The sequence below is a fragment of the Thunnus albacares genome, chromosome 1, assembly GCF_914725855.1.
Source record: "Thunnus albacares chromosome 1, fThuAlb1.1, whole genome shotgun sequence".
Lineage (NCBI taxonomy): Eukaryota > Metazoa > Chordata > Actinopteri > Scombriformes > Scombridae > Thunnus > Thunnus albacares.
In genome coordinates, this window is record NC_058106.1 from 5,262,293 (window position 1) to 5,274,897 (window position 12,605).

The 12,605-nt window shown below is 37.8% G+C and overlaps 1 protein-coding gene across 3 annotated transcripts; it reads right to left on the reverse strand.

Annotated features, from left to right (window-relative positions):
• Positions 1–2,572: 2,572 nt before the first annotated feature.
• On the reverse strand, positions 2,573–12,600 carry LOC122987501 (protein C19orf12 homolog). Of its 3 annotated transcripts, none has more exons than XM_044359593.1 (4): positions 12,541–12,600; positions 10,249–10,371; positions 8,518–8,692; positions 2,573–3,288 (listed from the first exon to the last, which is right to left on the reverse strand). In XM_044359593.1, exons 3-4 carry the CDS (start codon positions 8,675–8,677, stop codon positions 3,023–3,025), a joined length of 426 nt encoding a protein of 141 aa, XP_044215528.1. In that variant the 5' UTR covers positions 8,678–8,692; positions 10,249–10,371; positions 12,541–12,600; the 3' UTR covers positions 2,573–3,022. The 3 variants fall into 3 exon arrangements, with proteins under 3 accessions (XP_044215528.1, XP_044215448.1, XP_044215374.1); XM_044359513.1 differs by having other exon boundaries at positions 12,460–12,547; XM_044359439.1 differs by lacking the exon at positions 12,541–12,600 and having other exon boundaries at positions 10,249–10,484.
• Positions 12,601–12,605: the final 5 nt, after the last annotated feature.

Consider the following 12,605-nt stretch of genomic DNA (forward strand, 5'->3'; position numbering starts at 1 on the left):
TCTAGAGTTTCACCAGGTGTGTTTTAGAGAAGCTACACCACAGAGAGAGTGAGTGGTGGCAGCTGACATTTTAGTCACAACTTCACAGTTTGAAGTCTATTTTAGTGTTTAAAACTGAAGCAACAAATCTGTTTTGAGCAAACTGAGATGTTTTGGCTTTCTTACTTGTGTGGGGAAAAACTAGTATTTTTAATTACTTTCCTAATGTGGAGTACTATTCAGTTCTCACCAAGGCTTCATAAGCGCTTATGTCACCAAGCAAAGTGTTAACTGACAAAAATACAGGTTCTACCACTTGTACTTACAGAAATGAAACTGTTTTATGTCCATATGTGTATGTGGATACAGTTCCTCAGATAGACACTGGACCAGTTTGTCCTGCCCCACTACTGCAGTAGCCTCCATCCAACAGTGTCATTTTACATGTTTCATCTCTCTCTGAGAGGCTGAAACAATATGTTAGGGCTTTTCATCCTAACAGCTAAATGGACATCCACTGCTGGATTAATGAAATCTGATCTTTTATGCAGAATTCATACTGGTCTGTACATTCCTGTGCATTGTGCATCGATTAGTAACTAGTCTGTTAGTCTGTCACAGATATAAATTTATTTAGTTAATGAACTGAAATAATAAAGGCTTTAGAACTACATTTTAGCTCTTGGCCCTTCCAGATTATGTAATAATGTAGGTGTCACATTAAGGTCCTTGTCATCTCATCTTATATTTATGCACAAAGAATTAAAAAACAATTGACCAATATAATCAACAGTGAACCCAGAGACTTCAGGCCTCCTGAGGTTTAGTAGTCCAATTATTACCACACAAATGTCAGGTTGAAGTTTAGAAAACCTGATTCTACATTTGTCATTCTTTTATTCTTGTATGTTCAAATATTTGGAAGCACAGTCAGATATGCTGGACAGCCTCCCTCACTGAAAACAGGCTCCAGAGAGCATGGATACACCTTAAGTTCATTTAATTAGCATTCATTATACAGCTGGCATCAGGATTTGACAGTGCTGCAGTCAAAACACTCATTGTAGTAGCAGGTGTACGTAACTGAATACTAAATAAAGCTGTAATTGTTAAAATAATACTTCATGGTTTGATGACTTGTACATCACTGAACAAGAGACGTAACACAGAGAGAGAGAGAGATGTGGTTGGACCATTAATTATAGGTTATATGTTGTTAACAGGACCAAATTCAGCCCTGATTACTGCAGAAATCAGTCATCTTCACCAAGTAAATAATCTTAGTGAAATGTTGAGTAAAGATTTCAGATTACTGTCTAGTTGTTTATCAGGTTTAACAGAGCAGTTTATGTTAGTTATGTTAGTTCATTTTCTTTTCAATTCAAATTTTTCTTTTTTAATACCTGTGATTATTTTGATTCCGTTTCTCTTGAAAGTCAAACCAGCCTCTGAAAAGGAGCTTTAATTTTGTCCATAACATCGTCGACGATCTAGTTGACATCTCCATATCCTTCTAGTTCTGTCTCGCTCATCTCATGAAAAATGGATGAACAATGTGCACATTAAACAACAGCAGATCTAATAAATTTTACATAGAGTGGCAAGAGGCTTTGGCGAGGTTACTGCCTCCATGTTGAGACAACAATAAAAAAAATCTGTGGTAAATTGAGAACAGTATGGAAGCTCATTTTTGCAATGAAAAGAAAAAAGTCAAGTCAACATTACACAATGATATTATGAGTGACTGTGTCATAATTTTTGACTCATTAAGCCAACTTAAAATATGAAGTCAACATTCTGAGATGAGTCAAAAGTTTGACTTACTAAATCAAAATTACAAGGTAAAGGTAAATTATAAGGATTTAGCATGAGTATTTTTTATTTTAATCGTGCATAACTTTTCATGTATTTCTTCCTGGCCATAATAGGCTTCCATAAAATGGACAACAGAATATTTAAATAAAAGTCCCTGCATAACAGTTTTACTACAAGGACTTGTTAAACCTAATATGATATCACATATTCATGTCATTTGAACTGAAAAGGCCAAATAGATGTCATTATTCAAATCATTATTCATCTCTGAGAACAGAATGTGTAATCTATGCTCAAAAACTAGTGAGTCAACCTCTGAGCTTAGATTATTTTGTTACGTAATGAATATACAGATTCATGATAATTTGCCTATATTATACAGCCCTACGTGAATCTTCTGCAACTCTTGCTACAAATTTGTGAGCATTAAGCCACAGATATATTCCTGAGCAGACGCGTACACAGACCACCACCATGGATGCATAGTAGCTCTGTTTATACTACTTTCTGAAGTCAGCTTGGAGGATGTGTTCCACATATGCACAGTAGATCAGCATCTACAAGAAGACAGCGTAGTGACCACATGGACAGTCACAACAAATTGAAGGTACTCGGATATCCACACAGAGCCTACGTGTACACCCTCTGATGACATAATTTACAATATGCGGACCCTCACATACTCGCAGAGGTGGAGAGTATAATTTCGGCTTTAGTCAAAATGTGCCCTTACAGTCCTGAGAACTTTAAATAATTAAATAATCAGTCAGAAGCTGAGCAGTGTCAAATGTTTTATTTGATTTGTCATTCCTAAACAGAGGTATACCAAAACCACCCTGATACAGAGTGCGGAAATAAGGAGACTCTACTCTTGTCCAGAATAGATGACTCCCCAGGCACCATAAGTTACATAGTTAAAAAAAAAACATAGAAAAATTGATGTTGACATCCATCTGATGTACAAAACATTATTTGTGCGATGGTCACAATCCATTCATTATTGGGTAATGCAGGTAAATTCCTACAGTGACTGTCAGTGATTGGTTTCTTTTAAGAATAGACAGTGATGATAGCAAACAGCTTATTGTGATAAAGTCATGACATCATCTGTAATCTAACACCTATTATTCATAGTTTTTCCGATTAAATACAAAAATAAACCTTCACATTGTAAAGGAGTCCTGTGGTGTTTGTCAGGCTGGACTCCTGAATTATGTGTCACCATAATTCAGTCTTGATAACGCACCTCTGCTTTCAGTTCCTTTGTGACAAAGTTAAGCAGTGTGGCAACGACCTGCTGCTGGAGACTGGCGTTGCCCATCACCAGGGCAATGAGCTGGGCTGCATCCATCCAGTTCAGGTTGCCTAGGACAGCCATAATATCACTGCAGAGCTTCTGCTGCTCGGCAGGTGGCAGCTCCATCAGGATCTGAGGCAGAGGCCTGAACTGGCCGCTTGTCAGCCAGCTCCCCAAGAGACCACCTACCGCTCCACCTGGAGGAGATGCAAAGAGGGAGGCTCAGTTAGAGGTTCGGTAGAAATCAAATGGAAGCATGTACAAAAAAACTCAAATAATGCAGGATTTCACATGATAATAGTCTGGTGATCATCTATATTTTTCTTATTGGCAACAAATCCTGTGAAAATACCTAAAACAATGAATTGAATTACATACACTGCATGTTTTGATTGAATCCTATACACACGTCCTGCTGCTGTAGCATACATACAACATCTAGCATTAGAGGTTACTCCTGTTTGAGTAATGTCTGCTAAAAACTACAGCGCCCAGCGGTTAAAGCTTAAAATGAAAGTTTGTGATATGTTTTTAAAATATTTTTCAGAGCTCATAAACCGATTGGTCAACCCTGGTTCTTCGGGTGTCCCTATCACTTCAAATGCAGACTGTAAAACCTTTTTCATAGATAAGATTGAGGACATTCGATTGAAGATTCACCCCTCCACTTCTGTGTCTGACTTCGCTTGTCCTCAGCTGGATGTTTTGTGTTTTTAAGGAAAGCAGTATCCAAGAATAAACTGAAACTATTGCACTGGACATGAAACCTACCAAAATTCTTATTAGAAGTTCTAGATATTTTAGCCCCATGCCTGCTTTCAATCATCAAGAGTACTCTATCTTCTGGATGTGTTCAGGATTATTTTAAGACCGCTAGTGCCCAGCCACCTCTCAAAAAACTCAAACTGTTGGTGGCTTTGTTTCCTCTCAAGCATCGTCTATGTATGGGGTGCCACAGGGCTCCGTTCTAAGGCCAATTTTATTTTCTCTTTATTTACTCCCTTTGGGCCACATTATCAAACAGCATGATATTTCATTTCATTGCTATGCAGATGATACTCGGCTGTATTTTTCCTGCAAACTATCTGATTCAGCTAAGTTATCTTCCCTGCATAATTGTCTAGCTGTAGTTAAGGTTTGGATGGCAGGAAATTTTCTTCAGCTTAATTGCTTCAAAACGGAAATCCTTATTATAGGCCCTAAGCACACTCATGGACATGTTCTACCTCCTCTTGGCTCTCTAGCTCAGCATGAGGTACCAACTGTTAAAAACGATATTGTTATTGTAGATCAGAACCTCACTCTCGAGTCCCATGTTAAAAGGTGAGCTCAGTCATGTTTTTTTCCATTTGAGAAATATCTTTAGAATGAGATCTTTTATTTCTTTTAATGAGTTATTCATGCTTTTATCACTTCTCATCTGGATTATGGTAATGCTGTGTTTACATGATTGCACAGCTTCACAGTGTCCAAAATGCAGCTGCCAGACTTTTAACCAAATCACAAAAGCATGTTTATGTCTCCCCTGTTTTAGCTTCTGTTCACTGGCTGCCTGTACATTTTAGAATTGATTTTAAAATTTTACTCTTGACTTTTAAGGCCCTTGATAAGGCCCTGTTAGCTATTCCCCAGTCAAGGCTCAAGACTAAGGGTGACAGGGCTTTTGCTGTCAGGGCTCCAACCCTTTGGAACAGCTTACCAGAGGAACTTAGACTAGAAAATTCACTGCACTCTAATAAATCCTCTCTCAAAACTTACTTCTACTGTATGGCTTAATTACTTTATCTGTTATTTATTTTATCTGTTACTCTCATATGTTACTGTTATCCATTATTTTTATCATTACTTTTACTGTTTTATGTGTTATTTTGTTTGTTGACTGTGATTTTGGATGTGATCGTTTTCCTGCTTTCTTTTACTCATTGTTTGTGAAGCACTTTGTAACGGTTGTTTTGAAAAGTGCTATATAAATAAACTTTATTATTATTATTATTATTATTATTATTATTATTATTATTATTATTATTATTATTATTATTATTATTATTATCATTATCATCATTATTATTATTATTATTTACATTGGATTGAAGTCATTCCAATCCCAAAAGGGCCTGTGTAGTTTTTAACATTTAATGCATCCTCCAGCACCCAGCAGACAGTTTTACTTGTCAGGCTCAGTACTTCCTTCTGGCCTTCCTTGGAATAAGTCATCTGGTAATATGCAATACTACAGGTGTCTTTTTGTGGTTGTTAATCTTGGTCTTCCCATATGGAAGTTTTTATTAGACTTTAATAGTTGTAATCCACAGAGGACAATCCACAAGTGAGTGCCATGAGCCACCAATATTTCACTATCCACAAACATGTATTTTTTGAAAATGTGTGTTGTGTTCAGTCATATCCACAAAAATAAAGAGCAATTTGCAAATATGCATAACTTACTCTGTAAACATTTACGTATTTGTGGATCCATTTGTACATGTGAAACAGGTTTTACACTTTTGTTGATCACTTCCTGTCTGTCTGTAGGCAACGTGACATTTGTCACACACACCCCTGAGTCCCGCTCTTTTTCTCCAGTTTCATCACAGGCTAATGTTTCCAGCGCTAGCCCCCCCATATTGTCCTCTGGCATCCATATCCACTGCACTTACATCAGATCCAGTGTTTGTCTCATATCCTGGATCTCCAACACCACCCAGAAATCCTATTTCAGTGCCTGTAATCCTTCCCGTTCCTGTTGTGGTCAGCCAAAGACTAAACACCTTCAATTCGTACTGCAACTCTTTCAAACTTGATATCAATTTCCTGTCCAGCAAGAACTATAAACATGGCTCTGTTCAATGTTACATCTCTAGCAAACAAATCATTTTTAATTACTGATCTTATAGTTAATTATAAGCTTGATTTTATGCACCTAACTGAAACCTGACTGGACATGAATCACACTGCCATCCTGAGACATGTCCACCAGATAACAGCTTTTATCAGTCAGTGAGACAGGAAAAAAGAGGGGGTGGAATTGCCACATCTACTCAGAAAAATGTAGCTGTACAAAGGTCGACCTGTGTAAGTTCTCATCCTTTGAATGTCTTGCCCTTGTCCTTAAAGCTGAAGCAGCTGTACTCATTACAATATACTGACTGCTCTTATCATCATCAAATATGATAATAAATAAATTATAATAATTTTGAGTGGTCATTCACATTAATAACAGTGCTGACTCCAAGGCTATAGAATTCATGAATCTACTTGAAAGCCTAGAACTTACTCAACATATAACTGAACCCACTCATCAACAGGGCAATGTCCTAGATCCTGTAGTGTCAAAAGGGTTAACCAGTGTCTCATATTCCTGTCTCTGGTCACTATTGTGTTTATTTAATAGTGTCTTGTCTGTAGCTATAACTACAGAGTTTATGGTGCAAAAGCAGTTCTTAGATGCTGGTGATGCTGAAAGTGAGTTCCCTGAGCATGCAAGTTCTTTTTTGATCCTTGTAGTGTGAGCTGCTTGCTTGACAAAATGGTTGCTGTCCTATACCAAGAAATTAAAAATGCCCTAAATAAGGTGGTACCACTCATGGTCAAAAAGAAGTCATGTGAAAAAACATCACTATCCGTGAGTTGAAGCCTCTGCCTCTGACCTTCTTACCCAAACCTCTTCCCCTAAGTGTGAGAAATTTGCAATTTTCTGAACAATAAAATCACAACCATCAGAGCTGAAATTGTTAGAATTCCTGGTGACCTCTACAGACAACCTTGTGAAAGGCAGGCAACAGTGAGAAGATTCTCTAGCCTCTCAAACTCACAACTTTGCAGGATTGTAGCTATAAGCAAATCTTCCATTTGATGCTTTGACCCTGTTCCTTCTGCACTCATTAAGAAGGTCTTCAATACCATTTCAAACATGGTCATAAACTTTATTAATACATCTCTTAAAACAGGAGTTTTTCCTGAAACAGAAACCTAACTAAGATTGTGGAGTTCTAAGCAATTAATGACCGATATCAAACCTCCCCTTTCTAAGCAAGATACTTGAAAAAGTTGGTTTTCAACCAAATAAACAACTTTCTAAATGAGAACAATCTTCTGGAGAAATTTCAGTTGGGCTTCAGAGCTAATCATAGTACAGACACTGCTCTCACTATGACAGTTAGTGATCTGAGACTTAGCACTGAAGCTAAAAAGGTACTGTATCTGTTCTGGTTCTTCTTGATTTAAGTGTAGCATTCGATACTATTGACCATGAAATCCTCATAAATCACTTTGAGAGCTGGGTCGGCCTCTCATACTGTGTTCCGGACATACATTACAGGAAGGAAATTTTTCATTAGTCTTGGAGAACATGTGTCAGACACACATTACATAACTTCTGGTGTTGCACAAGGGACCTCTGCTATTCTACTATATATGCTTCTGCTAGGTGAGTCATTAGTGAACATGATGATGATACATAATTGTACAAATCATAGCATATTTACATATGCTTTAAACTCCCTGATGCCTGTCTGTCTGCAATCAATAGATGGATGAGTAATGATTTAAAATCAAATGAGGAGAAGACAGAATTCTTATTAATTGGCCCCAAAGCAAAAAGGGATGAGCTCTTTAAAAGACTTGGCAACCTGATTGCCTTGATCATACTAGAGGTAAGAGGTTAAGAATTGATTTTAAAGTCATTCAACTTGTTTATAAAGCTCTCAATGGCTTATGGCTGACCTACATCACAGACTCCCTGTTAATCATAAACCTACCCAAAAGAAAATTGGAGATGCAGCTTTCTTCAATTATGCTCCAAAATTATGGAACACCTTACGTAAAAGACATTAGAGACTCGGTTGAAACCTTTTAACGAAGGGTGGGGGGGGGGGGGCTTAGCAGCAACACGTTTCTCTGTTTAGCGTTGTCAGGTTAGACTAACCCATTGTTACTAACTTTGTGGCTAACCCTCTTCACTCTTCCAGCATTTGTACATGTGAGACAGGTTTTGCACATTTGTGGATTGCTTCCTGTCAGTTTGTGGGCCATGTGACATTTGTGACCTCCCTCCTATTTGTTTGTGGATTTTCGTCCAATTCGTACCGGTGTCATGGCTTGGAACTTTACTGTTTTGACTCAAAATTTTAGTGAAAAAGCTCTTGATAAACCTGCGGTACACTACGTGGCCAGAACCAAACTGCAGAAATCAAAGTTAGCAACTAGCTAGTGAAAATAGTGGATAATTTAGCAGCTAAAGAGCCAGATATTTCCCTCAGGAGTTGATGGAGACCAAAACAGAGCTAAAAGGAGAGGGAATATTGAACTTACATTTGTCAAGTAGACAGAGACACAACTCCAAATGAATGCCAGTGTTATTCTGTGTCTGCTGGATGTGTGAATAGGCAACTGTTAGCTTTGTTTGTTTTTCGAGCACTTATTCTTACCAACAGCGATTCCTGGAGGTCCACCGAGCAGCCCTCCTAGAAAGGCAGTTCCTCCTGCCACCATCGCTCCTTTGGTGGAGTTTTTCACCGCGACTTTGATCTGATCATGAGCTGATAATTCACAGCACAGTCGCATGATATCATCAATCCGTGGAGCCATCTCTGCGTTAAGGCACTGGTGAGAGACAGACATGTTGTGATTAGTATGAGACAGAATACAAAGTACATTTTCAGTACATTGGTTTGACTTTAGATTCTTTGTGTCATCAGGTTTTGCAGATAAAGTTGTTATTTTAGTAGTAGTAGCAGTAATGTATCCCAATGTGACTTTAGTATTGACTACAGTGAAAAATGCTGGTCACCTGCTCTTACATAGATAGTTTAGAGTCCATACTCTACATGTTTTATTCCATTCTGACCTGAGGAAACATCTCTGGAGGACACTGAATACTGGCAGCATTTGCATATATTTAGCAACTTTGCTTATGGAGTAGCTGGAGTCATTTACTTATATTTTGATAATGTACTATTGTGGAGCAAATTCCCAAACAAATTTGTAACTAAAACTAATTATTAAACTGACCCGGGGACTTTGGGGGCCCCTGGGTAATTTTTAATAATGATAATAATAATAATAATAAATGTTATTTATATAGCACTTTTCTTAACAATGTTACAAAGTGCTTTACAAAGGAAAATAAAACCAACAAGGCAGATAAAATAAGCAAAGAGGAACAAAGAGGTAAAGGCAGAAGTACATAGTAACAATAGAAGATGCACAATAATAGTAATAATAGGACAATAGAATGCACAGTAAAATAATGATAAAAAATAAGATAAAATAACATCAATTAATAGGTGTAAAAACAGTAATTAAAACATATCAAACATTTCCAAAAGCTTTCACAAAGAAAAAAGACGACTTTTAAAAGAAGCTAGAGACTTAGTGTGTCTGAGTTCAGTGGGTAAGAGGTCCTAGAGAGTGGGGGCTCTGACAGCAAAAGCCTACTGTAAGAGAAATATTGTGGAATGTTCAAACATTTCAGACAGAACTATGTCCCTCAGGTACAATTCACTTTTAGATGAATATTGACAGCAAAAACGTACAGTGTCCTGCAAATGCTATTGCTCAAAGTCAGCACAGACACTTCTACAGTTAATAAATCAATGTGTCAATGAGGTGAAACACCTCATTTAAAGAATGTGGGAAGGTGGCAAAGCAGGGCAAACAAAACACCTTGTGAAACATAACTGTCAGCAGCGTTTGGTTTCACTTTTACTTCTACTTTAAAGTTCAGCACAGCAAACAGCTGTCTGAAAATATAAATACACCGATTAAATATATCTGCCCCCGATCTATCTTCATGTTTTCCTCCAAATCAAACATGTGAACAAGTGTTTGATTTGAATACAAACTACTGGACTGCTGTGCTCCATAAACTGAGTAGGAATAAGAGCTACGATGAGTTTGTAGTGTTTTTTTCGGTACGTGTTGACACTGGAAACGATATATTTAATCAGCGATGAGGAGTTCAAACTTTACACCATGCTACGATTCGTTTCTATTTTAATACTCAACAAAATATGACTCCAGCTAAGTTGCAGAACACCCCAGGAGTTAGTTCCCTCGTCTCTTTAAGCTTAAACTAGTGATGAGAGACAGGTGGCAGCAACCTTTCCTCCGCCATTATTACGAGGTTAATAAGAGTCAAATAAGTAAAATATTCTTACCCGCAGTCCTGTCCTCAATGTGCGGGATGATAGTTTCTGTTCTGATCATGCACCCGGCTTTCCTCAAATTTATGATCTTCGCACTGTATGATGGGATTTTCAATCGACTTCCTGCTCTAGAAACTTTATCAGAGAGTACATAACAGATGACCAAGACAAGATAAGTCCCCTCTACAACATAGAGCACATTAGATAAACGGTTCCCAACGGAAGAGGATTAGGGCCACATGTGAAAAAATTATTTGAGTTCTGAGTTTAAAGTCAGAATCCTGACACTATTCTCTGAACTCGAATATATTTTTCACGTGGTCCTAATGCTCGTCTGTAGTTCCCAACCATTTTGGCACGTGACCCCTTAAAATAAAGCAGTCTGCCTTGTTATTTACACATCCAGTCCAGCTGAGACCCCTCATCTCGTTACGTTGTCTACCAGTTAAATTACCGATTATTGTCTTGATTCATCGGTTAATCATTTTGTCCATAATATATCAGAAAATAGTGACAAATATCTGTTAAAGTTCCCCACAGTCGAAGGTTTTGTCTGACTAACAGCCCAAAACCCAAAGATATTCAGTTTATCATCATGTTCAATTTTGTGGTATGTGCTATCATCTCGCGACCCTTTGATTAATCCAGCGACCCCCAAGTTGGGAAACACTGAATTAGATCAATGTTATAAAGCTATTACAATTCATACAAAACAATTAATCGTATAAAATATAATTTTTGAGTTTTTTCACAATATTGTACTTTCTTCTTTATTGAAGGGAAAATCCTCCCTAACTTACTGTGAACAGTAATATTAACAAAAGACGACTGTTTCCATGAGCCAGAATTAGGAGAAAAGTCATCAGTCAATCAGTTGAGATGGTCACTGTGAACTAGTGAGTAACCATGGGTTCATATATTTTGAGATAGTAAATGAAAATCAAAGCCAAAATGAGAGATAAAAACAGGTACGGGTGCTGGCATGGTTTCCTATATCAGCAGCACAGACTGTCTTTCTGTTGGTTAATGTAAAGAGAGTTTTATTTTCAAGGTGGTATTTCCCTTTGACAAACTATTAAGCTGTTAAGCTGTCAAAGTGGCCTAAGCTAAGTTAATACACGATGATCATAGTTGACCGTTTGGGACAAGTCAAAGTTAACGGCTGGTGTTTGGAGTAGGAGGTGAATTATCTTAAACTGAAGAACTCTTCGATAAAAAAATATCAAAAACTCAAAAGTATAGAATTATATAGCGTGTCCGCACTTTATCCTGTTTCTATGTGCTTATTCATTTAGATTGGTATAAAATAAGAAGTTCGTTTTTTTGATGTGTAAACTAGTTTGTTCATGCACTCTGTTCCTTCCCCTCATGTGAGCATTTGTTGTCTGGCTTTTGGGCGGTGCCGTACATTATTGGTCATTTTTACAGCGGTGAGGCTTAGAAAGTTTAAGGTTAAGTTAAGTTTAAGTAAATACACACTGAAGAAGTAACTTTTTGTACGTTAAATTGTTTGTAAACGAGTCATGACTTGAGAAGAGTCCGTCATGTTCAAATTAATGTGGACAAATATGGAAAACAACCCCCGATATTTCACATCAACATGTTGAATACTTCCAGGGGTTGTTGACGTATGTCGTAGTCAGTGACGCATATAGATGGGGGCAATTAAGTCCCGCCCACTCCGGATGGGAAAACGATTCATCCCTCTCCACTAACTTTGGTATGCCTGAAAGTGCCTCCTTGTCACTTCTGTCTGCTAGCAAACAACAGAAAAATGCATAAAAGATGCTGTGTGTTGGGATGCGCTACTAACAGGGTGAAGAACCCAGAACTAAGTTTTTATAAGCTGCCAAACTGAACAGTTGATGCTTTATGAAGACAAAGTGGATAACATTACAAGGCTGCACGGACAGCCTGCAGCTCAACAACCTCCGTAAAAATGACACATATACCTGCTCACGCTGCTAGTCACAGAGAGTACACATTTAAGTAAAAACAGAACAGCTGTTTAATTGAAATGTATGTGGTGTTTGTAATAGACGTTTAAATCACAGAATAGCTAACCTGCATTCGGCTGAAAAGCTAACTATAATAAGCCCGAAGGGAAAACGATTGCATGTCTCTGTGAGTAATTTCCTGCCTATGTTTACAAACTGTAGTCGCCATATCAGCTGTGAAAAGTGTAATGCCAGTCTGTTATCTTCAGCATATGCTATTTACTACCTTTTCCTCTGTGGTAGACAGGGTACTAAAATAATCCTTTGACATGCTGAAATCTAATGTTATGGCGCCGGTTGTTTTTACCTCCGGTGGGCGTGGTTTCGCCTTATGACGCGTTGCGCACAGTGGGTGGAGTTTGATGACGTTTC

Excerpts from the sequence above, each read along its gene's own strand:
- LOC122987501 (XM_044359593.1), bottom strand. The coding sequence starts at position 8,677 with ATGGCTCCACGGATTGATGATATCATGCGACTGTGCTGTGAATTATCA. Across the intron at positions 3,289-8,517 it reads ACCTCCAGGAATCGCTGTTG|GTGGAGCGGTAGGTGGTCTC; the intron begins GTAAGAATAAGT and ends CATCTCCTCCAG.